A 25,273-nucleotide genomic window follows, 5' to 3' on the forward strand; every position below is an offset into this window, starting at 1 on the left:
ATTAACTCACTTTTATTCTTAGCATTGAATGGAAAATGTTTTAAGTTGCTTTTTCTATTTCTATTTAGTTGTAATTTAAATTTTGTTTTAAAAAATGTTTTTTAAAAATTAAATTTTCTATCACATATTATAGATATATTAAACATATTTTTAAAACTTTATTATAACAATAATATCAGGCTATTTTGCTATACTTTTTTTTCAATATAAATATTGCATCAAAATTTAAAAAAAGGTATTCAAAATGTTATTATCTTTAATATTTTTTTCATTTTCTATTTTCTAAGTAAATGGATAGTCTTGCTCAAACTCTTATATAGACTTTTAAGGAAACTGCATCTCGTAATGTACAACATTATCAGGAGCAGTTAATCCTTCTTCTTTTAACTAGCAATGTGTTTGTCCTCTTAATACTCCTTATATCAATCCCTAGAAAAATGGATGCATTCAAAACTGTTCTATTGCTAATTCTTATTCTAATCCAAATCCTTTAAATTATTAATGTATTCTCAATTGTCCTCTCACAATAACTGGATCATCTAATCCTACATCTTATGGATTATCTTGTATTTGCTCTTAATATGTTTCTTTTGATGGGACTTAATGTCTTTCAACATGTCCAAATTATTTATCATTTAACAAAAAAGTATGTGTAGACGACTGCAGCTCTATTTCTGGATCTCAAAACCCTCCTCTTTAAGGACTAACTTGCATGTGTTCTGATCCAAAATCTTTTGTAGGGCCAGATGGTATGAGTTGTGTAGCCTAATGCATAACGAGTTATAAACATATAGACTCTTATAATTAATAGTGTATTTCAAATTGTCCTTAGATTTTTGCAAATTCTTAAAATCCTACTAGCTATGGATAACAATGCATTTGTGGTGGGTCTTATCCTTATTTGAGCTTGGATAGAACTTAATGTATAGCTTCATGTCCAACTTACTCAACACCTAACTCATTTGGAATTTGCGTTTGCTCAACTACTCCTTACATTTATATAGATATAGCTGGGAGTAGCTGTATCGCTAGCAATCCTACAGCTTATATTAATCTTGACCCTATTTATCCAAGATTTATTTCAAATTGCAATTAAAATGTGAATGTTTAAAACCCAGTATCTTTCAATGCAAAATGTGTATGCGTTTCTGCAAATAAGTTCTTGAATTTTGATTAATTTAATAATTATTTTTGCTATTCTAGTTGCTTTTATTATTAATCAGCAGATTCCACTAACTTTTCATGTACCAAAGACTGTACTTAATTTACAAATATGGTAAATCCTACTTAAATTGGTTAAAAATGCTAATGCTCTTTAACTAATCCATTCCTATTACCTTCTAAATAAGCCTGTAGCTCTTCTTGCGGAACCAATTACTTAGGATTAAATCCTAATGATAAAAATTGCTACTCTAATTGTCCTAGCTCTTTCTCAAATACAGCTAACTCAGTAGCAAATAATCCATGTAATTGTGCAACAGGATTCCCATATATCTTAAGTGATTACAGTTCATGCACATCCTCTTGTTTATATTACAACACAAATCCTTACATCAATGTTTGTGTTTCTAGTTGCTCAAATATTATAAATGCGATTAATCCATAATCTATACTTGATTAAGGTAGATGCAATTGTAGAAATACAGCTTTTCCATATTTGAGTACAGATGGAAGTTCTTGTGTGTAGAACTGTGATTCTTAATATATTTCTATTATTGATGATATGTGCGATAATAATTGCAGCTCCTACTTTCCTTCAAATATACCAAATTTTAATGGATTAAGATGCTTTTGTAACTCTTCTTAAAAATACTTGTCTGAAGATGGAAAGAGCTGTACCAATTAATGCTCAAAATATCTTCATCCAAATTCAAATAAGCTAATTTGTATCAGTGATTGTACTAAATATGGAATGGCCAACCCTGCTTAATCGGGCTAAGTCTGCTCATGCTCAGGAATGACTCCATACTTAAGTGTTAAAAAGGATATGTGTTTATCATCTTGCCCTACAAACGGAATTTTGAGTGGAATAAATTGTTCTTGTGGAACAAATTATCTAAAGAGTGATAATTCAGCTTGCGTTGCTACATGTTCAGATTACTACCATGCTGATTAACTTTTATAATAATGTGTGTAAAATTGTCCTTTGACCATTTTAGGTTCATCTAACCCTACATCAACAGGCTAACAATGCTAGTGCCCTTCTAACAGACCTTATTTAAGGATAGATATGCAAGGAGGATATTATTGTGACAGTAGTTGTCCCAATTATTTCATTGGTAATTTTTGTGTTGATGATTGCTCAATATATGTTGGCATGACTAATCCTCTATACCTTAATTTTGAATGCCAATGCACAGATTACAAATAGTACTTAAACAGAAATACAAGATAATGTATTAATTCATGTCCTTAATATGTACACATTGTAAAAAATGTATGTGTTGATAGCTGTTCAATGATATCAGGTGCTTAAACTCCATCAAGTGGAAATATTTGTGTATGTACTGCTTCTAATCCATTATATGATTATAGTTCTGACTCTTGTACAAATACATGTAGTTACTACTTACATCCTAACCCATAAATAAAAATATGCTTTAATAATTGCCCTATTTAGCTTTTGAATTCTGTAAATCCAACTAATGGAAGTAAGTACTGCTAATGTAGTAATCCAAGTTATCCTTATTATGGTGAATAAAGTGCTTCTGTACCTTTATAATGTGTAACCTAATGCTTAAATTATCAATTTTTTAATTTATGTTTAAATAATTGCTCGTAAATTACAAACTCTTAAAATCCTGCTAATTTAAGTAGTGGGAAATAATGTATTTGTTCATCTACTACCTAATATAGAAACCCTAATAACTACTCCTGTACTTCTAAATGTCCATAATATATATCACTTAATCCCAATAGCTAAGATTGTGTAGATAATTGTTCTTAATTTACGAATGCTATTGTTCCTAACAGCACAGGGAATAGATGTCTTTGTAGTAACCCACTTTATCCATATATTAGCATTGATGGTTAAAGTTGCATTTCATAATGCAATGGTTATTTAAGTTTTAGTTCAAATAACTGTGTCTCAGACTGCCCCACAAGCTTTTAAGGTTCTATTAATCCAATTTTTCAAGGTTATTAATGCTAATGTGGACCTTCTACGCCATACTTAAATCTAAATAAGTCTCAATGTATTGCTGCTTGTAGTATTAATCAACAAGTAAATAATGGAGTTTGTGTATGTTCAGGATCGAATGTATATAAGAGCATAGATGGATAATCCTGCTTAAGTAACTGTCCTAACTACATAAATCCAAACCCAAGCATAAAAGAATGTGTTAGTGATTGCTCAATTTTTTAAAATTTTGTAAATCCAACTTAAACTAATTCATAGTGTGTTTGCCCTTCTAATTAATAATATATAAAAAGTGATTTTTCTTAGTGTTAATCACAATGTGATTAGCAATAGTTTCTACATATTAATACTAAATAACTTTATTGTATATAAGATTGTCCATCGAGTATTCCTGGATCAGTCAATCCAAGTTAGTATTATTAAAGATGCTAATGCTCTACTTAAACTCCTCTAATAAGTGCTGATATGACTTAATGCGTATCAGCATGCTCTGGTGGTTCTTTTACAAACCTTAACAACGCTCAATGTGTTTAAAGTTGTAGCTCAATACCTAATTCTATAACTCAAGGAGCTAAATGCATCTGCTAATCAAATTATTTTATAAATTTTGACTATTAAAGTTGTGTTGAAAGTTGCCCACCATACTCTTAAAATATATCAGGATACTGTAAATGCACTGTTGGTATTGATAATTCTTCTAACTCATGCATCCTAGATAAAAACTCAACTTAGAGTTATTCACTTATTTTAAATAATATTTTATTGCTTAATATATTGATAATCATATTATATATTTGAAAATATAAAAAGTTCATCTTTTATTTTTTCTACTCAGTGTTTTATAATTTTCTATTTAAAAATAATTAAATTTGATTCAATTTTAAAAATTTATTGAAGATTGAAATATATAATTTATTTCAAATAAAGATTGCATTATTATTTTAAATAATTTTATTAATTTATTTTGTAAAATTAAAGTAAAATGCTGTCTGCATTGATAAATTTTCACTCAATAAAAAAGTAATTTTACAATAAAAATTAATAAAAAAATTTATTAAAAATTGTTAACATTAATTAAATTTAATAAAAATTAAATTTTTTATTGATATTAACGATTAAATCTTATTAAATTCAGAAAAATTAAAAATAAAATAAATATAATATGTAAAAAAAGATAAATTATTTGCCATGATACTTTGGCTTTATAAAAAATATTGTGGTGATTTTAAAAAATTATATTTTACCTCAGAATCTATGAATGGATAAGCTTAATTTTTAATTATATAAAATATTTAATACCTTCTATTTTATTGCAATTACTAAGATTTAAAATAATTATTAAATTTAATTTTAAAAATATTTAATATTATTTCTAAGAATAAGAGAAAACTCATCATACTTATAAATTAAGTTAAATTTATTTGTAAAACATCTTTTTAGATAAATTAATGGTTGTCAGTGAACACTAATTTAACAAGAAAGCTAATAAATTTAGTGATAAATTTTAGATTTATTTTAAAATACTGCTTACATGATAAAATAAAATATGCACAATCCAATACAATTAATATTGAATGGCAAAAATTTTTAATTTAATAAATATTAAAAGTTAGTGGTAGAATTGATATTAATTTTGTGATATTCAGTAATTAATTAAAACAAAAAGAAATTTATTGTCAAATACAGCTCATTTGCTCGAATCAGAAAACGCTTATTTGCTTTACAGGGAAGTTATTAATTACTATGGAATTGTTTGATTAAAGTTTAGTTTTAAGACCTAATTCATAGGCAAGGAAGAATTCATCTGCTAAAAAACATAAATATTAGTTTCTAAATTATGATACCATGTTAAATAAACCTCTAAATTAAACATTAAAAGGATAATCAAATGGTAATGGTGTATAAAATAGCATTTCAAAGATAATTGATGAATAATATTATAGTAACTCAGTACAATATGATATTTCTGATTAAACGATAATTATTTAAAACGAGTCTAATGGTTAATTTAAAGAAAAAAACCGGGCATTTTCTCCTGATTTGATAAAAAATGCTTTAAACGAGCAACTTTTAAAAATTAATAACTCAAAAAATAAAATTGATGACTAAAATGAAGCATACAAAGAATCAAATTTAAAAAATTTTAGAGATAAAATGTTTTCAGTTGATTTAAATTCAATATTAAGAGAAACTCCCAAATGTAACTCTTCAAGACCAACTCCTTAAAAAAGCAGGCTATTAAGTTTATCGAAAAAGAGATAAAGTGATTGTGAATCATTAACTCTAATTAATGTAGAATAATTATGTCTTAAAGAAAAGCTCAAAAGAACGTATCAGATTTAATAAGACTAAAATGGTTTTATTTTTAAGATTTCATAAAATAAATATTTACTAAATTAATTTATAATTAAGAATTAGATCAGTAATTTAGGAATACAATAGGGATATCTCCATTTAAAACTACTTTTAGAGTTAAAAAGCAATATAAAACTAAATGTCCTGCAGAAATATTTAATAAAAGAATCAACCAACTCGAAGAAAAACTTAATGATAATTCATTTTCTTATTCGACTTAATTTTAAAGTATTATGAAATTATTTTATATGAAATTAAATATTTTAATCAATATAAATTAATATTTTTTAAATGAAAATTTATTTGATATATTGATAACAATAAATTCTTTTTATTTTAAAATGTGAAAATTAAGCTGAACAAAATACTTAAATTGGAAAAATAAATAATTTGAATCAAACAACTGAGGAGTAATAAAACAGCTTTTCTGAAGATTTTTTTCCTGTAAATGAAAAGGGAAAGGAAATGAAAAGTTTAGAAATAAACTATTTAGTTAAAAAGCTAAATGAATAAAAGAATTCAACAAAAGTTGATTTTAAATTCCCTCAATTTAAATCAGAAACGAACAAGGCTAATACAGATTAAAACAAGGTATTTAATAAAGTACTTCTAAAAGCAAATCTGAATAAAAGCTAAGAATATGATGTATTTTACTTAATAAATAAACTGTTTATTTATATAATTTATTTAGAGTAATAAATCTAAAAGTTTGGATTAGAAATCTAATACAGGATTGAAATACTCACAATGTTAGCCAATCTTATAAGTAGATAACTCCTAGTAATAGCAATCTAAAAAGAAGATTAAAAAGCACTCAAAATTGATTAATCATTAGCTAAATAATTTTAATTCTTCTTCTCCAGTTAAAAAGAACAGTATATAACTTGTTAAGGTAAACAACTCATTAGTTATATAACAGAGTCCCATATTTATGAATCCTGAAATTAAATTAAATTATTCAATATGCTATGGAAATAACTCTAATCTTATAAGAAGAGTTATGTAAAAAAGGTAACCTTTGTGGAACGAGATAAGTACTACACTTTCTAATTACTAATTTAGGTGGTAACCTACTTCTCAAGGCTTCAATTTTCATTCATCTTAAGAAAATCCAAAATATCCTAAAGTATTTAATCATTTTGAGTTTCATAAGCATTTATCAGATAAAGTAAATTTATTCATTTTTCTTTTAAAAATGTTTTTTTTAAATATGAATATTTATTTAAAATAAAATTCTTAATTTTAATAGAATAATTAATTTCTGTTAAAAATTCTTTTTGAAAATAGATTTAAACTCTTTTCTTTTATTGATTATAAATTTAATTTAACTTTTGAGTTTTTATAATTTAATTATTATTTAAAGAAAATCGAAATTTCATAAAATTTATTTTAAAAAAAGAGTTTCTTATTATTTAATGTTGTTAATTATTGTGTAAAAAATAATATTGACGCTTTTGAATTCATGCCAATTAGTTTTTATTTTGATTTCAATGAAGAAAAATTTGAGAAAGACCTTCAGAAGTTTTCTTATTTGTTTGAGAGACTCAATTTTTACTCTAAAAGTCAGGAAAGCAAGAAAAATATTCCTTCAGACTAAGAAATAATACAAATTTGTTTAAATGAGTTTAAAGATTCAATAGAAATTTCTAAAGCAATTCATGAACAAAAAGCTTAAAATAGATTATAATTTTAACCTAAAACTACTATAGATATTGTTGAAAAACAAATATTAAAATAATTCTTGTAAATTTAGGAAACAAATTTTTTGAAAAGTAGAATGAGTGAAAATCTGCTATCAAATTTTAACATTTGGGTTTTAAAGCCAGTTAACCTGAACAGAGGTAACGGTATAACAATAGTTTAATCTCTCAAAGAAATTAATAGTGCAATAAGTGTAGGCTTTGAGTAACAAAGTCATGTAGTTTCAGATTTGTAACCATCTTAAAAGCTGTATTTTAATAGCTCTGTGCCAGTTAGTCCTGCCAAAAAGAATAAAATCAAACCTTTATTTTACTAGTTCATTTTATAAAAGTACATTGAAAGACCTCTACTTTTTCATGGTAGGAAGTTTGATATTAGAATATGGGTACTTGTAACTTATACAAATAAATTTCAATATTATTAATCAAAGTAAATATTTAATAATTTAATCTTTTATGTATATTTTAATTATTTAAAATTAAGAGAAGGATGGGTGAGAACTAGTGGATATGGTTTTGATTTAAAAACAAGTAACAAATACATTCATTTGACCAATAATGCTATTTAAAAAAATTCAGAACAATATGGATAATTTGAGAATGGAAATTCAATCAATTATGCAACTCTTAAAAAATATATTAATTCAATGAACAGCAAAGAAAGTGAAGGAGTATGGGATGGAATCTAGCAAAAAATAAGAAATATAATTAAGATTACACTTTAAGCTACTTCAGATAAAATTAATATTTTTAATAGAGAAAAATAATTTGAGCTTTTTGGCTACGATTTTATGATTGACTAGTCTTTTAAACCATGGCTTATAGAAGTGAACACTAATCCATGCATTGAAGAATCTAGTGAAGTATTAAAACAAATTCTACCTAGGCTGATAGGTTATATTTATTTTTTCAATATTTTTATAAATTAATTAATAAAATTTGTTGTTTATTTATTTAACTTTTAGATGACATGTTAAGATTGACTATTGACTAGTTTTTTAGCAAGCAAACAAACCAAAATTAAAGTTTTTTTCCCTTAATAGGCTACTCTAATGAGGATTCTATTTTTGAGTAATTTGAAATATGATTACGATATTCAAATAACTATTATTGATTTCTTGATGAAGAAATTTATTGTAATTAACTAAGCACCTTTAATACTTGTAAATACTAATTTAAATTGAAAGATGAGGGAAATAAACAATCTAAATTAATAGAAATAATTTTAATAATAAAAATGTAAGTAATTATGAGATTTAAAAAAAATGAATCATAATTGAATTAAATTAATTAAATTTTATATTTTAACTTTAAAAAGTTCTACTAAAAAATATCTAGTTAATTATATGATGTAAAATTATAGTTAAAAAAATAATTAATTATTGTTAAAGAAGAATTTAAATGTATAGATTGATTGTTATTTATTTATTTATTATTTTCAAATATATTTGATAAAAGAAAATTAATATAAAATGAATTAAAATTAGCTTTATTTATTTTTTTATTCTTTTATTATTTTTTTATTGATTTTTAAATTTAAAATAAAATATTTGCTAAAAAAGTTGAAAATCTAATAACAACTTTTTAGTAAAATAGATAAATTTATTTTGTTGAATTGTTTTTTTTATAAATAAAGTGTCTGTCTATTTTTGATTTCTAAAAATTATTACTTGCTAGTTAGATAAATATTGTGTTATTAAATTTTATTTTTTATAAATAATTAATTTATAAAATTAGAATTAACAGAAAATTTAAAACTTAAAAAACTAAATATTTTGAATTTATTTTAAAAAAATTTTAAATTGAAATTTTTTACTTCCACGTGTTGGCTAATATTTAAATCACTTTATGCAAAATTATTGGTAGATAAATAATCATATACATTTTGTCTTTACTTCAGCTGCCTTTTTAAAAATAAATTGAATTTGAAATAGAGGAGAATTAGAATTTTAATAATATTGCTCTACATCAAGTATAAAATTTAATAGGTTCATTTTTATTGAATAATTAATATTTTTTTTAATTAATTTGCTTATTAATTTAATTCGTCTCACTTGATTTATTAAAATTCATTTGATTACGTTATAAGATTGTAAATTACGTTTATCATTCGGTAAAATTGGATAAATAATATTGTATTCTCTATAATCATTTTGGATAATTTGCTTTTAATAAAAATGATAAATAATTTAGAAATGATAGCTTAACGTCTATAAAATTTATGTTCTAATTCAATTTAAAATTCATAGGAGAGCAATTATTAATTTTTAATTGATTTTTTTAAATTTTTTGTTTTTTGTTAAGGATATAAAAACAAGAAAGTAAGTAAATTATTTGGAGGAATTTAAAAATTTGAATTAAATTAAATTTAATTGACTATCAACAGTATTAGAAAATATAATATATACTTGTTTATTTTATTAGGTTTAAAATAGATTTTTCAAAGTAGAGTTAATTGTAAACTGAGTTTTAATGTTTTAAAATTCTAAAAAATGTAAAAAATATAGTATTAATTTTAATAAATTAACTTATGAATATAATTTTGATAATTATGTAAAAATTAAATCGGATAGATAGAGTAAAAACCCTTTAGCTATTAAAAAAATAAATAAACATATAAATTCGTATTACTAATTATTGATTTGTGCTTAATAAAAGCTTGAAAGGTTTTATTGAATTTCTCCTTTTATTTGGGGATACTGAAAGGAATATTTGTAAATAATATTTTTAATGAAGGTAATTGTGATTTTGCTGTCGTTTTCTTGATCAGCATGAACTCAATAACTCAAATTTAGAAAAGAAATAAAAAAGAAGAAAAAAATTAGTTGCTTGGCATTGCGATTCTATTATTGTGGACAAGAGACTAATAGAAAACAATTAAGTGAAAAAAAAAAAAAAACAAATGAGAAAAGATAAAAATATTAATTTTTTTTCCCATTATAAATAATAATTGTGAGTTATCTATAACTATCAAAAAAATAAGAGTGAATAAGTAAACATACATACAAGCTTAAATACATAACATTTCATTTAAATTAATCAACAATAATACACACTAAAACTTATTGCATCCATCCTACTACTATTTTTACTTTCTAAAATGTAGGACGTGAACACTAGTTAGCAACTTGACGAATTTTTATAGCAGCCTTCATAACAAATACATGCTGCCCATTTTACTGATTTACCAAATTAAAATTAAATAAAATAATTAACATTTGACTTGTAATAGCAAGCCTCATCAAATAATATTGATCTTCCCAATTTATTAGATCTTAATCTAGAAAATCATAAATTTTCTGCATAATAAAATGAAAATCAGCTTACAAAAATGGAAAGCGAAAAAGGTAACAGCGAACTTACTTCAACAGTTCAAAATGTAGGCAGAATGCAGGTGTTCCCTCCTATTCTAGCTGTAAAAAAAAACGTTTCAATACAAAATAATCATACACAATACTAATACCCCTGTATTCACTAAAGCAGTGAAGATTTACGTAGCTTAACTTAATCTCAATCTCGTTTTAGTAACAGAAAAACTGAAGCAACCAGTTGCAAAAATAGCATAGGCAGAGAATATATGTCTTCTTCTTTCTTTTCTGAAGGCGATGATTCAAATTTCTCAAGAAAAAATTCTGATGCCACTGCTCCTGCTGCTTATAATCCATCAATTATATCTACTACTAGTGAAACTACGGCATAAAAAAATTCAATTAAATTAAGTAGTTAGTAAAATAATTAAGCTTTTAATCGCTCTTCAAATCAAATAAAGAAGGCAAGAAACTCCCTTGTCTGCATTGAAGATTTAATCTTTTAATAATCTCTATAATTGGAAGAAGAAGAGCCCTAATCTAAGGTAATAAGAGTTTAAATACCATCTTAAAACAATAACTTTTAAGATGAATCAGATGTAGTAAATGAAGAAGCAGAAAAAGGGATTTAGTAATAAGTTATTCAATCAATCTAAAATCCATTAAAATAGTAATCATAGAATAATAACAATAATAATGTTAACAACGAACAAGTTAATCAGTCAATTCAATAGAATGAAGGAAAATAAATTCCAAGCAACTAAATTATAAATAATATCATTATCCCTCAACCCGAAATATAGGTATAAACCATTTCTTAAAACCTAAATAATGTACCTGATTTATTAGATGAAGGTTCTTTTGTAAATATTACTGCTAATAACAACATTCAATATTCTGAGGAATAAAAAAATTAAAATGATTCATCTCCAAAGGAAAACACTGAGAATACTACTGATAAAGAAATGCTAGACAAAAATTTGTCAGATGCTTAGAGTGAAAAGAGACCTTAAATGAACGTCCTTCCTCATCTTAACGAAGATGAAACAAGCAGTGATGACCCTGAAATGATTAAACCAGTAGGTTTTACAATTCATATTGATCATGAAGAGTGCTACGAAGATGGAGATAACACTTTAACTTCGACTAAAAGAAAACGCAACAAAAACCAAGTACTCTCATACAAAAACCATAATTATAAATAAATTACTTATATGGAAGCTTGGAGTCGTGTAAAAACTATGGATTTAAGCAAAGAAAAAAAATTATTGATGGCTATAAGAGATAGCACTTATCAAGGCCAAGGAATCTTCAGTAGAGTCTTCACATTTTGTACAAATAACTCTTCTAAGATTTTATAAACATCTGCTTTGAATATCGAAAGAGATTAAATACTGGCATTTTCGAAAGTAGCTTTTGATACAAGCGATTCTCTGCATGTAAATATGATTTACACAATTTATTGTTCATTGAGAAATACATAATACTGCCCACTCTATGGCCCACACTGGTTGACTATTGGCTTTAGACATGTTAATCCTAAATAAAATTTTGATATCGCTGGAGTCTTTGGAGCTTTATAGATTCTTGCATTTATTTTCTGCTATAAAGAGTACATATTAGACGTTGTACAATAAATTGATGTTTTAAATAAAAAAAATGAAGAAATTCGCCACTAACCTTAGATAAATAATTAATAAAATCAAAATAATTAAAACTCTTAAAACCACAATAACTCTTAAAATTCCTCTTCAATGAACTGCAATAACAACATATTTTTACCTGATAAACTCCGCTTAAAAGAAATAAACCTTTGCGTAGTGATGCAAGAAATTACAAAGCATGTTCTAATTTGGTTAGAAAAGGGATTGCTAAATTAAATGATCAATGTAGAGAAGAGTGTTATCAGCGTAGTGAATAAGATGTATTTTGCAACATTTTATATCTTTTATGAGAACTTCAAAAGAGAAAAATCTGGTTTCCTTTCTATCTCTATAGCTTTTAAGACAACAATAGAATAAGTTGAGCAAAATCCCTTCCAAGCCTTAGAAGTTTTCAAAAAGAAAATAGGTCTATACTATAAACTCCGTGATTGAATTAAAAATAATAACAAATTGTCTATATAAACTTCCAAAGCTATATTAACCTAAAAACTAAATAACTAACTAACAAATGATAAAAATAATTTTCCTCTTCCACATAAAATAATAAATATAATTAAATTAAAGATACTTACTTACTTATTAATACACATCAAATTTAAAATAAAAATGTTCTAGCAATTAAACTATTTTTAAAAATTGATAGAATTTTTCTTTGAGTAAATTAATTGCCATAATAATTATAAAAATAATTTCTAATAAAAATTTAACAATAAAATTTCCTTGAATAAAAAGCTAAGTAGAATTCAATAAATAAATAATCAAATAGATAATTAAAAAATTCAATTAACAAATAATAAAAAATAATTATCATTTATAATAATTAATATATTTAAAAACAATAATTTAATATACTTTTATCTATCTATCTCTCCCTCCTTCTAACATCAACATATTTATTATAATATTCTCTTTCATACACCATACAAATATTTATGTTTATTTATTTGAATTATTAATTTATACTTTTAAACTACTAATATTTATTTCATCTCTTTTAAAGGTTTTTTTTAAGCAAAAATTAATTATTATTATTATTTTTTCGTTTAAGTAAAACAATTATAAAATTTTTTTTAAAATTTAAAGTTTTATTTTATTAAGGGGAAAAAAAAATTCTTAACATAAGTTTGCATCCTCTTTTTGGTTTTCTAATAAAATTTAAGATAAATATACATTTTAAATTGTTAGAATTTATTTGAATATTTAAGTTATACTTAATATCTTTATAAAAAGAACTTTAAAATTATTTATCTAAAGCTTAATTTATTATCATTATCTATTTTTTTTATGATAATTAAGTTTATTATGTTTGTTTTCAAGTACATTACAGTATCTAAACACATTTATTAATTTGTTTAAAAAATTATAATATCTAATCAAATAATTAAAGTACTTATGATTTATTATTTTTCAAAATATCTTTGAACATTTTATTTATAAATATTCTAAAATTATTTGATCAAATTTATGCTTTATTTTTTTTATTTTATTAAATATTAAATTTAAATATTCTAAACTTGTATCATACTAATATTTAATAAGAATAATTGATAATACTTTTTCAAATAAATTTCTTTATAAAGTTTAAGCTTGGTCTATATTCTGATATAAATAAGGGCATACCATACCATTCAATACTTCTATACATTTTTTCTATGTTATTTTAAATATAATTCATTACCAGATTTATTTGTGAATTTGATAATTTCAAAAATTTATTTTTTTGATAATTTTTAAAAGAACTTTATAAATTTTTTTGAAAAGACAACAATTTACTAATATTAAAATAAAGATAGATTTTTGAAAATAAGGATTAGAGTGAAATATATAATTTAGAGATTAGCAGATGTCAAAATAAAATAAAGCGATTGAAATTTTCTTAAGAGTTCGTCCAGCTAAAAAGACATATAATGGACTTAGTAAAATAACTTTTAAGATTTTATTTAGGCTAAAATTTTATAGAAATCATAAAAATAAAAATTAGCTGTTGATGAAGAATCAAGTAAAGTAGAGTTTAAGATACCTAAAGACTAGCAGTCTGGTTACATTAACAACACTAAAGAGCACTATGAATTTATATTTGATAAAGTATTTGATTAAAAAACTAAATAAGAAAAGATTTTTAAAAATGTTGCATAAGATGTTTGCGATTAGGCTCTAGAAGGTTTTAATGGAACTATTTTTGCATATGGTCAAACTGGTTCTGGTAAAACTTTTACAATGACTGGTGGTCCGGATAGGTATTTAATTAAAGAGTTTAAATAATAACTATTCAATTACAACATTACATATTAGTTTTAAGATCTTATGTTAGAATACTTATTTCATTAAGTAATTTATAAATTAAATTTTATAATCAATAAAGTTATGAAGATAGAGGTATCATTCCAAGAACTTTAAGTTACCTTTTTTAAGAAACCAAAAAGAAAGAAGATGCTTTTTATTAAATTTCTATTAGCTATATTGAAATATATAATAATTCTGGTTACGATTTACTCGATGCAAACCACTCTGCAAAAAAACTAGAAGATTTAACTCCAGTTATTCCTCGTGAAACTGAAAATGAAGAAATTATATTAAGTGGGTTGTCAATTCATAAAGCATAAACTGAAGAAGATGCATTAAATTTATTGTATATTGGTAAACTCAAATTACAAAAATTTCTTATAAAAATAAAATTAGCTTTAGCAATAGCAAGCATATATTTAACATTATTCTAATCTATTAATATTAAAACTATAATATAATATAATTTTTATTACAAAAAGGTGATTTGAATAGAGCTGTGTGTGAAACTCCAAAGAATGATGTTTCAACAAGAAGTCATTGTATTTTTACTATAATGATAGAAAGCAGAAAGCCAAATAGTGATGTAAAAACAATGAGTAGAATTCATTTAGTAGATCTTTCAGGTTCAGAAAGAATAAAAAATACAGGTGTAGAGGGGAAATTAGAAAAGGAAGCAAGAGGAATTAACTTAAGTTTGCATTTTTTAGAGCATTGCATTGTTTGCCTTAATAAAAGAGCTTAAGGAGAAAATATTCATGTTCCTTATAGAAATTCCTTGATGACACTTATTTTACGTGATTCATTAGGTGGTAATTGTAAAACGAGGATGGTTGCAACAGCTAGTGCAGAAGAGCCTGATGCTCTTGAAAGTATAGCAACATGTAAATTTGCACAAAGAGTAGCTTTAGTTAAAAATTATGCAGTTCGTAATGAATCAGTTGACCCAGCTGTCATAATAGAAAGATTAAAAAGAGAAAATGCTGCTCTAAAAGCTGAACTCAACATGCTCAAGGGAGAGAGTATTTAACTAAATTAAAATATACAAAGAATAATCTTAAAATTTTTTGATAGATGCAAAAGATAAACTAGATTCAGATGATATTGAGGCTTGTAGGACTAAAGTGGAATAGTTTCTAGCTTCACGAGATCCTTCTCATTAAATTATACTCAGTAATTTATTTTTAATAGAATTAGTTGTATTTTCTATGAATTATTTTATAATCCAATTAGGTGATAAACTAATGATTGATGAATGCTTTTACTAACTAAAGCACAAATATAATGCCCTATTAAAGAAAGGTGGTAATTCAGATAATACAGTTGAGGATAATTCCTCATAAGTTTAACCACAAAAAAGCTAAAACAATCCATCAAAATAAAATAATAATCCTCCTAAGGAAGATGCAGCTGATACATCGCATCTTTCAGAAGAAATAAAGAGATTAAAGCTGTTGGTTTTATAAAGAGATAACGAAATTATGATTTTACTCAACCTTATTAATAAAAATAAAGATAATAAAAATGGATAATAACTTTCAATTCCAGTATAAAGAGAAAGTTAGAATGAAATGGCAAGCGAGTTAGCAAGCAGTATTGTTTAAGAGCCAAAAGAAATTAAATTTCCTTAGTATGAGCAATTAAAAGAAGCATCTTAAATTCCTGCACATAAGTACCAGTAATCTGTTTCTTCACAAAATGAGTTTTAATCTTAGGTTTCAACTTAGCTAAGAGGTGGCGTAGCAAGCATGGACTATTCTTCGCAGAAAGGTGCATTCACAGATTTAAACTAGTCTTCAGCATAAAAATCTAATGTAATTATTTTTTAAATTATTTAAGTCTTTGCTATAAAAAAAATAGACATATTAAACAGGATTAGATGTAACTGATGCATAATCTATAGTAACATAGGCAAGATAAGCTCTTATACAAAGTAAATTTGAATGCATTATATTAAAATAAAATATTTCTTTCAAAAATAGATAAGGAGATTAATGATATGCTTTTAGCTCCTCTAAATTTGACTAATGAATAACTAATGGATAGGGCAAATTGTCTTGAACTTTTTAGAAGAAGTTATAGAAGAAACTAGGTCATGGAAGATAACAAGCTTGTACTTAAAGATAAATTTGAAGTTGCTAGGAAAATGGGACAAATCGTGAATGCAGCAAGAAGCAAAATAGATTAATTGAAATAGAAGGTTAACTTAATAAATATACAACTCTCATTTAAATTAAATTTTTTATAGATTTAGGATTTGAGAAAGGAAATGGCTTTAAAAGGACTTAGTAATGATAATGAAGAAGAGCTTGTACATCCTTAAGAAGGAGAGATACTCTCACAAATAGAAGAATAAAAAAGAATGTATTTCTTATCACATTTGAATTCAAATAAAAAAAGAATTAATTTTTTTAATTTTGCTAAAAAGATATAAAGAAAATTTCAATTAGCTAAAGGACATAAAAGCAGAAATAGAAAGCATTTAAAAAATGCTTGAAAAAAATAAAGATAGAATGTAAAAAGATTTTGAAAAATGGTTAGAAGCAATGATGTAGCAAAGATAGGCTTTAACAGATAATGGATAGTAAAATGGTCTAACCCAATCTAATATTAGCTCTAATAATAACCAAAGTATGATGTCACAATAAATGTAATAGGTAAAATTTTAATTAAATTAACTACAATCTTTAACTAAACCAATAAAAATTAAAGACTTTAAGTAAAGTACGTGATAAAGAAGTAGAGAAAAAGCTGCAAGCTTTCTACAAAGCAAGAGATGAAATCTATAAAAATTGATTATAAAATCAACAGCAATGCTAAAAATTTTTTAATAAAAACAAAATTTAAAGCAATTAATTAACTCCATATTTATACATTAATTCATACAAGCCATTTTGTATTTTCTATAAAATGATTCATAAAAATTTTGAAATTCATTTAAATAATATGTATTTATATAGCTAAATTTACTTTTTCTAGAGTATGGTGATTGTATGTTATTACTTTTACTTTCCTTATCTAATATATTAAACATAATTTTGATAAATGGGCAAAAATATTTATTTATCATAAAAAATTAAGCAAATTTAATACTTTATAATAAAAAAAGCTTGTAAAAACACTTTTTTGCTATTACCATTTTCACTTTATTTATAATACTAAATTTAGAGTAAACATATTATTAAATGTTTTAGCTAAATATTTAACTGATATAATTAAGGATTTATGTATTTGATTAAATTAATATTGATTATCTACAATATTTAATAGCCACATATTTTTATTTATTAAAAAATATCATAAAATTAAAAAAGATTTGATTGTATTGGAAATTAATTACTTTTTATTTTATTGAAATGAACCTTAATCATTAAGCAATTAGTTAGGTAAGGCAAGATTAGCTTGTAGGAGAAGAAAAGGTCATTAAAAAATTAATATGTAATATTTGCTAGTTTTTATTATAAAATCCTTTAATGTGCAATAAGTGTATGAATATATGGTGCGAAAAATGTTGTCAACAAAATTTACATCAAAGAGTTCAAAGATGTCCTAATTTATGCGAAGATGTAGAATTTTTAAAGTCTCCACCTCTTTTAGACGAATTGTTTAAAATTATTAAAATAAAATGCCAATTCTACAAAAATAAAGAAGAACCTTAATTTATTTGCAACAAAATACTTGAATATAATGAATATTCTCCTCATTATTATACATGTGAATTTGGCTATGAAAAATGCGATATATAGGAGTGCTCTAAACTTATCAAAAGGAAAGAAATTAACGAGCATAAAAAGGAATGTCCAAACAAAGAGTAATTGCTTAGAATGGTTAAAGGAGCTCATCTCAAAACAATAAAATAGGGAATTTTACTAAACCAAATTACAGAATTAACAGAAGTAAAACTAAAATTTTGTTATCACTTTTAATATTTTTTTAACTAAATTAGAGGATTAAAAAAGATAATGACAAACTTTCAATTCAGTTATCAGAAAAATCATAAAAATTATAATAAGTGTAATCTTTTTAATTAAATTAATGTAGGAAGTGTTTGCATTTATTGTAAAAAGATAAGTAATGAAATAAATAAGTAAATGAATAACTAAATATTAAAATTTTTTAGAAAATTATTTCAAAAAATATTAAATTTTTCTTAAATTTTTGTATGCTTACAATAATTAGTTATTATAAGTAAGATAAAGCTTTAAATTATTTAGAAAAAACAAATATCATCAAACAATTTCAAAGCAAAGTAGAAATATTTATTTAATTTTTTATTGATTTATATGAATTTCTTGTAAAAATAATTTTAAGAAAATTCAAAGCATTGGGAAAACTGTATTATGTGAATCAAACCTTTTAAAATAGTAATCTAATTTTTTAACATCTGGATTAGGTACATTTAACTTTTTTTATTCATGAAGAGTATTAACTCTTTCAAGGATAAGATAGTGAAGTGGATAATGAATATGATCTTAATTATCTCTAATAAATAAAGCTAAGTTATCCAAAGGGACCCACTTATATTCACTGTCATTTTAATTTATTAGTGGGTATTTTAAATCACATTTATATTACATAGCAAAAAGTATATCAGGATGCCCTGATTAAGTTTTAGTTATTTCACGTATTAAAATCAAATCTTAGAATTTTAAATTTGGACTCTCGCTGTTTTAGAGAGTGAAAGATTTTTTTATAATTTCTTAAGCGAGGTTATCTAATTTCATTCCAATTTATTTTTATGTATCAGCCGGTACTCCCCATTTAGACCCCTATTTTTAAAGTAAAATATGATCATCTTCTGATATTACAACTGGAGCACATGATATGTAATGAGTAGAATATGATGGTATCTTATTAACCTTTTAAGGATTCATCCATTTGTTAAACATGATATATTAATTCTAAGAGTGATGGACATCAAAACCTAATTAATTTAGAGAATGAGAGAGATAAACATTTTCAGGGCTTAGCTTAATCCAAATACTAGAGATGTCATTATCTTCTTGCTGTCTTTAATTAATAAAATGCTCAACTTATTTCTTAAATTGTTCCTCTGAATCAAACTTTTAGTTTTCTGTTGTGATATGAATGCCTGAAAATTCATCTTTTCTGTACTTAAAACTTTCATCCATTAAAACACATTTTCCTTTAAAAAGCAAACCTGCTCCTAGTCCAATTAAGCTGCCAAATCTAAGAAAAGATTTCATAAAGTTACTTCTATTTAATGTAAATTTAATATATCTAAAAATAAATAATAAGATAAATTTATTATAAATAAATAATGTTTATTAAAATTAAAAATAAAACTAAAAGATAAACATAAATTGATTAGCCTTTAAATAAGTTTATTATTGAATGAATTTTATAATATTTTATTAACTTAAAAAAATTAATTTAGTTTTTTAAAAAGAAATTGTAAAATAACTCATTAGTATTAAATTATTTAAATAAAGATAAAACAAGTTAGTTAAGAATAAATAATTTGTATTTTTATTTAAAGATTATTTTTTTAAGTTAAAAATAAATGAATTCATTCATTAAATAAATAATATTAATTACATTTTATCAATACTATAAAACAAATAATTATAAATTTTAAGAATTTCTGATTTATTTTATACTTTTAAATTTTAAATAAACTTTTAAGCAAAAAAATTATCAAGTAGTCGTTTCAATTAATAATATCTATATCCTTAATGTATATAATATACTTAAGAAGAGACTATTTTTTTTTCACAAAATTAAAGTTAATTTAGTTAGTTATTTAAATTTGTAGCAAATCTATTTAGCTTTTTAAAGATTTTACTAAATCTAATCCTTTCTTTTAAATTTAAAAATTTTTTAAAAATGAAATAAAATAAAAATAAATACCTGAATTCAAATGAGAGAGTATTTAAGTATTTTAGATGATTTAGATCTAAAACTATGTTAAATAACTCGCTATTAACTAAGAGAGAAGTTCTTTAAATTACATAAAATTTTTAATTAAAAATAACCCATTTTCAAATTACTTAAAATCAAGTGAAAGAGATTTTAAATTTTAGCATTTAGAGATTGCTTCGGAAATATATCTTAATTCTATTCTTTAGATAATTTAGTGCCTTGTGTTTTATTTAATTTTATATTATTGTTATTGAATTTAAATTTTATCTTTTAAAAAATTATACTCAAATAAAAGTGATAAATTTTCTAAATTATTTAATTTTTGCACCATTTTAGAAAAATTTTCAATGCCTGCTGAGTCTCTGTCTAGAATTCTAATATTTATACATCAGAATGACGAAAAACCTTAATCTTCATTTAAAATAAGTAATTTTACGGAAATTCAAATGAAAGAGAAGTTAGAAAATTGCAGTTAGAGATCCCAGAAGTTAAATCTTTAAAGTCATTTCTATTAAAATAGACTCCTCTAATTAATTTAATTAAGTTTGTAAATATTTTAATATTTTAAAAATGTTTACTTTAGATTCAAGTAAAGATTTTTCAAATTTAGACCTCCTTCAGTAATAGCTTAACTAAGTAAAAAGCAAGCATCTAAATCTAAATTATTATAACTAATATAAAATTAATTAACTAAAGATTAAAAATTTAGTTATTGTTTTACCTCAAGTTAATTTCTAAGCTTTCTAGTTTTTTAAATTTTAAAATCGCATCTTTTATTTATTCAAGATCACTTTCTTGTAAATCTTAATTGCTTAAAAAAATTTAAACTTAATTTTAATGTTTAGTCAAATAAATTAATTACCTCATGTAAAGTATGAATTCTTTTGAATTTTCATAATCTAAAGTTTACAACTTTTTACATGTTTATAAAAGCAATATTGGTTTTAAATATCTCAAAAATAAAAAATAATACATTTTCTAGACTTGAAGTAATCATTTTATACCTAATTTGTTTTAATATTTAGCTTTGTTTTAATTTTTAGTGATTAAATTTAATTTTATGTTTTTTTTAATTTCATCATCATCAGAAAAAGATAATATATCAAAATGATTAATAACCTTGAAAAGAAAATTTTATTCTCAATTTAAATTAACTACTTTAATAATTAATAGCTTTTATTTATAGTCTTTGACAACAGATATTAGTTACTGAAGAATTACTGTATATAAAACTAAATTGATTATAAATACTATAATTTAAACTTTATGCAATTTAAACTAATTATAATGTTATTTAAAATTGATTTTAGTCCTCAAATATCAATAAAAAAAAATGACTAAACATAAATGTATAAATGATATTTAATTTTTAAAGAAATTATCTATATAAAAAAAATACGAATATTTATAACATTAATATAAAATGTTAGTATTTATTACTTAAGTGAATTAGTTAAAAATTAAAGATATTTTTGATTTAATAAATTTAAGTTTATTTAAATTTAATTTAATGTTTCTATTTGAAAATTAGATGGTTAGTATTAAATTAACTTATTTTAAAATGTTTTATTTAAATCCTGTTTTTAATTAATTTGTTTATAAAAAAGCTATCTAATGTTTAATAAATTTAATACCAATTATGTTTGTTTTGATTGAATTGAAAAAATCAAATAATTAAAACTGTAAAAATCAAATTAATAAAGATTATTGTTTATTTATTAACTTAATACATATAAAAATCAAAATTAATTACTCTTTAAAATCTATATTCTTATTAAGAAAAAAGGGGATTACTTACATATATAGATAGATAAATCTATTATTAGAATACATAATTTAGTTAAGTAAAGAATGCCAAGAGATTATTACAGTGATTTAGAAATTAAAGCTGACGCTAGTCATGATGAAATATGTTAAGCGTATTGATGTTTAAGATTTTAAATATAATATTGCAAATATATAAATTCTGCCAATTTAAAATAGATATAGAAGATTAGCTTTGAGATTTCACCCAAAATTCAGTATTATGGATGAGAAAACTACTCATCATCACTTTTCTATCATTTCAGAAGCTTTCGAGGTTCTTAGTGATCGTAATCAATTCATTTTTTACTTGAATAACTATTATTTTAATTGGGATAATTTATGAAAAATCAGCTATGAGAAGAGCATTCTATGATAAATTTGGAGAGGAATAACTGAAATAGGGATTTTTTCACAAAGGAGGTTTGTTTTATAAATTATGAATCATTCAAAGAGTTTATTATTATTTTAAAAAAATAGAGCTCGCAGTAAGAATTTAGTGTCCTTTTTTGATTACGCTTTGATTTATTTATTGAAAAACATGCGATTGATAAAATTAAATATTGAATAAAAGGGAGGATACAAGTTCCACAAAAATCCTTTAGAAATATTTGAAAAATTTTTATGCAAGTATAATCCACTAGCTGATATAGTTGGTAAATTGTTTGTTAATCTTAACAAAAAATAATTATAAATTATAAATTTGAGTAGATTTAACAGGAGAACATGCTCATGGCACCATGTTTGGTTATTAGTTTTAGGCACAAAATTATCAATTGACCCATCCTCCTGAACCAGTTTATTTAGAAGTAGAATGCAGTTTGGAAGAAATTTATAACGGATGTTCAAAAGAGATATAATATTATAGAAGTGTAAAATTTTAATAATAAGTTGATTAAAGCAAATTTATATAAATATTTGTATGTTTCTAGTTATTGAATTAAGATGGAAGGACAACAAGAGAAGTACTAGCAAATAAGTATAATTTTACTAAGAGTTTTTGAAAAATTAATTTTCGTTTGTTTTTTTTATAATAGAATCGTTCAAATTAGATAAGGTGTAAAAGATGGAGCAACTGTTGTTTATAAAAAAGATGGAAATCAAGCTGCTAGATTTGACAACTGTAAATAAATTAACAATAAAATTAAGGATTCAAAAATATTTTTGTAAAAAAGCTGATTTGGTTATGATAATTAAAGAAGTCCCTCATAGTAGATTTAAAAGGAAAGGAAATGATTTGGTATATACACAATATATCAATCTATCACAAAGTTGGTCATTTAAAGGAGTTCATCTTATCACATTAGATAGCAGAAGATTGTATATTCCAATAGATGAAGTGATCACGTAATGGATTGAAATAATGTGCTTGTTTTATCTTTTAATTAAACTAATTTTAAAATTAAATAGCCCTAAAACTGTAAAAGTAGTTGAAGGAGAAGGAATGCCAATTCAATTTGATTCTTTGAAAGGATTAAAGAATAAATAGTTGTTATAACCTTACAAAGATAGAGGAAACTTAATAATAAAGTTTGATGTAGAATTTCCAACATAACTAAGCATCGAAGAACTTAAAAAAATATCAGAGCTTTTAGGGGAAAATGAAGAAAATGGTGATAGAGCTAATTGAATTAAAATTAAATTGTATTGAAATAATTGTTTATATTTTTGTACATATTGTATTGATTTTACTATTTTAGAGACGTTATCTGTTAAAAATGTTTTTCTTACTCAGTTAATTTCATAAAATTAAAGATATCTAGAAGAAGCAACCAAACCATACCTTAAAGATTAAATTTAATCGAAATACGAAAGTTTTAATTGATTTTAGCATGTGTTTAATGCTTTTAAAATAGAGTGAAAATAAAAAATAAAATGTATTTTTTTAGATAATAAGCTTGAAAGAAAAGTAATTCTTATGTTTGATGATTTCATATGAAGGACCTAGAATAAAAAGTAGAATAATATATTTGCAAGTTAAAGTCATTTAATGGTCACATTATTTTTAATGTAAGTTTTTATAATAATAATTAATTTTGATATAAAACCAAGAAACAAGCAAGAGATATTATATCTATCTATAATTCTTACAAATATTTATTAATTAGCTAAAAGTAGCAGTATTACTCAACCATATCATTCAAATATCTATCATACACACCTTCTATTTTAAGCCATTCCAATGATTACTTAAGTGCAATACAACGAGAGGAGCAGAATGAGCTCCACTAGCTCTTTATCTTCCCAGCAATAAGATCTTGAGGTTATCCATTAAACGTAGCTTAAAGTAATGATAATATTATTATGAAATAAATTTTATTTTTACAGTTAAGATAATACCAAAAATAAAGAGATTAAAAATCGATAATAAAGGGTTTAAGGAATTTTATTAATATTTAAATAATAATAGATCAATAACCCTAACTAGTATCTCAAATAAATAGAAGAAGAGCAAGAAACATATAACTTTTTATCAGAACTAGAAGTAATTTTTTTATTTTGCATTATTACAAAATCTTATGTGGTTTAAGCTTTCAACTAAAATATAATCTACAGGATAAGTGCTTTGATATCCTAAATGACTTAAAGAAATTGAAAATAGAAGAGGAATCTATAAAAGATAAAACAAATATAGAAAAAATAGATTAAACTTCTAAGATTGATTCATTTATTTAATTACAAGGACTTGAAATATAAAGGCTAAATGATATCTATTAAAGAGAAAGTGAATAAACAGGAGATTACATTTAATTATTTGAAAATTAAATATAATAAGAAGAATAGTAATATGCAAAGTTGTAATAGTAGATATAAAAAGTATAGCAGCGTATAGATAGGCTAAATTATGATATAGGAAATATTTGAAATTTACTTTCATTCATTAAATTAAAGTTTTTTCAACAAACTCTAAATTTATTTTACTTTAAACATTCGTAATTAGCATTATTGTGTTGTATTTTATCAAAGTAAATAATAAATTTTCAATATTTTTTTAACATTTTATTTGATTTTATTAATCTGTTTACAAATTAAAAAAATTTTGTTTTAATGTGTACTCAAAAATAGAAGTTTTACAATAAATTATTTCTAATTATTACAATTAAAATTTAAATTTGTTAGAATTAAAACATATTTTTT

At 23.2% G+C, this 25,273-nt stretch overlaps 10 protein-coding genes across 10 annotated transcripts; 7 read left to right on the plus strand and 3 right to left on the minus strand. All coding sequences in view use genetic code 6, as the record gives it.

The window, feature by feature from the left end:
- Positions 1–521: 521 nt before the first annotated feature.
- Positions 522–962, minus strand: TTHERM_000238748 (hypothetical protein; the record flags this gene model as incomplete). Its single annotated transcript, XM_012800208.1, has 1 exon — positions 522–962. One exon carries the CDS (start codon positions 960–962, stop codon positions 522–524), a length of 441 nt encoding a protein of 146 aa, XP_012655662.1.
- A 1,683-nt stretch (positions 963–2,645) lies between these two features.
- TTHERM_000238749 (transmembrane protein, putative) lies at positions 2,646–3,608 on the plus strand (the record flags this gene model as incomplete). The annotated part of the gene is made up of 1 exon (XM_012800209.1): positions 2,646–3,608. The coding sequence occupies one exon, from the start codon at positions 2,646–2,648 to the stop codon at positions 3,606–3,608; it is 963 nt and encodes a 320-aa protein (XP_012655663.1).
- Positions 3,609–4,984: 1,376 nt separating this feature from the next.
- Positions 4,985–8,281, plus strand: TTHERM_00238750 (tubulin-tyrosine ligase family protein; the record flags this gene model as incomplete). The annotated part of the gene is made up of 7 exons (XM_001024800.2): positions 4,985–5,495; positions 5,558–5,722; positions 5,850–6,139; positions 6,186–6,662; positions 6,894–7,624; positions 7,679–8,088; positions 8,160–8,281. The coding sequence occupies 7 exons, from the start codon at positions 4,985–4,987 to the stop codon at positions 8,279–8,281; spliced, it is 2,706 nt and encodes a 901-aa protein (XP_001024800.2).
- A 2,013-nt stretch (positions 8,282–10,294) lies between these two features.
- TTHERM_00238770 (ELMO/CED-12 family protein) lies at positions 10,295–12,598 on the plus strand (the record flags this gene model as incomplete). Its single annotated transcript, XM_001024802.1, has 1 exon — positions 10,295–12,598. The coding sequence occupies one exon, from the start codon at positions 10,295–10,297 to the stop codon at positions 12,596–12,598; it is 2,304 nt and encodes a 767-aa protein (XP_001024802.1).
- A 1,411-nt stretch (positions 12,599–14,009) lies between these two features.
- Positions 14,010–17,245, plus strand: TTHERM_00238790 (kinesin motor catalytic domain protein; the record flags this gene model as incomplete). The annotated part of the gene is made up of 11 exons (XM_001024804.2): positions 14,010–14,082; positions 14,148–14,403; positions 14,529–14,803; positions 14,932–15,471; positions 15,524–15,622; positions 15,683–16,263; positions 16,310–16,382; positions 16,432–16,649; positions 16,698–16,813; positions 16,878–17,106; positions 17,162–17,245. 11 exons carry the CDS (start codon positions 14,010–14,012, stop codon positions 17,243–17,245), a joined length of 2,544 nt encoding a protein of 847 aa, XP_001024804.2.
- A 560-nt stretch (positions 17,246–17,805) lies between these two features.
- TTHERM_000238799 (kinesin motor domain protein) lies at positions 17,806–18,527 on the plus strand (the record flags this gene model as incomplete). Its single annotated transcript, XM_012800210.1, has 2 exons — positions 17,806–18,345; positions 18,396–18,527. 2 exons carry the CDS (start codon positions 17,806–17,808, stop codon positions 18,525–18,527), a joined length of 672 nt encoding a protein of 223 aa, XP_012655664.1.
- A 238-nt stretch (positions 18,528–18,765) lies between these two features.
- TTHERM_00238800 (nudix domain protein, putative) lies at positions 18,766–19,581 on the minus strand (the record flags this gene model as incomplete). The annotated part of the gene is made up of 1 exon (XM_001024805.2): positions 18,766–19,581. One exon carries the CDS (start codon positions 19,579–19,581, stop codon positions 18,766–18,768), a length of 816 nt encoding a protein of 271 aa, XP_001024805.2.
- Positions 19,582–19,983: 402 nt separating this feature from the next.
- TTHERM_000238809 (hypothetical protein) lies at positions 19,984–21,329 on the minus strand (the record flags this gene model as incomplete). The annotated part of the gene is made up of 8 exons (XM_012800211.1): positions 19,984–20,270; positions 20,321–20,410; positions 20,461–20,550; positions 20,617–20,858; positions 20,911–21,003; positions 21,054–21,143; positions 21,195–21,244; positions 21,306–21,329. The coding sequence occupies 8 exons, from the start codon at positions 21,327–21,329 to the stop codon at positions 19,984–19,986; spliced, it is 966 nt and encodes a 321-aa protein (XP_012655665.1).
- An 854-nt stretch (positions 21,330–22,183) lies between these two features.
- On the plus strand, positions 22,184–23,765 carry TTHERM_00238810 (DnaJ (Hsp40) family B protein; the record flags this gene model as incomplete). The annotated part of the gene is made up of 10 exons (XM_001024806.3): positions 22,184–22,251; positions 22,316–22,425; positions 22,490–22,558; positions 22,616–22,623; positions 22,710–22,791; positions 22,847–23,007; positions 23,068–23,114; positions 23,173–23,258; positions 23,311–23,482; positions 23,546–23,765. The coding sequence occupies 10 exons, from the start codon at positions 22,184–22,186 to the stop codon at positions 23,763–23,765; spliced, it is 1,023 nt and encodes a 340-aa protein (XP_001024806.2).
- A 420-nt stretch (positions 23,766–24,185) lies between these two features.
- TTHERM_00238820 (hypothetical protein) lies at positions 24,186–25,000 on the plus strand (the record flags this gene model as incomplete). The annotated part of the gene is made up of 3 exons (XM_001024807.2): positions 24,186–24,422; positions 24,546–24,620; positions 24,692–25,000. The coding sequence occupies exons 1-3, from the start codon at positions 24,318–24,320 to the stop codon at positions 24,998–25,000; spliced, it is 489 nt and encodes a 162-aa protein (XP_001024807.1). The 5' UTR covers positions 24,186–24,317.
- Between the last annotated feature and the right edge of the window lie 273 nt (positions 25,001–25,273).

The sequence above is a fragment of the Tetrahymena thermophila genome (assembly GCF_000189635.1).
Source record: "Tetrahymena thermophila SB210 genomic scaffold scf_8254373, whole genome shotgun sequence".
Lineage (NCBI taxonomy): Eukaryota > Ciliophora > Oligohymenophorea > Hymenostomatida > Tetrahymenidae > Tetrahymena > Tetrahymena thermophila.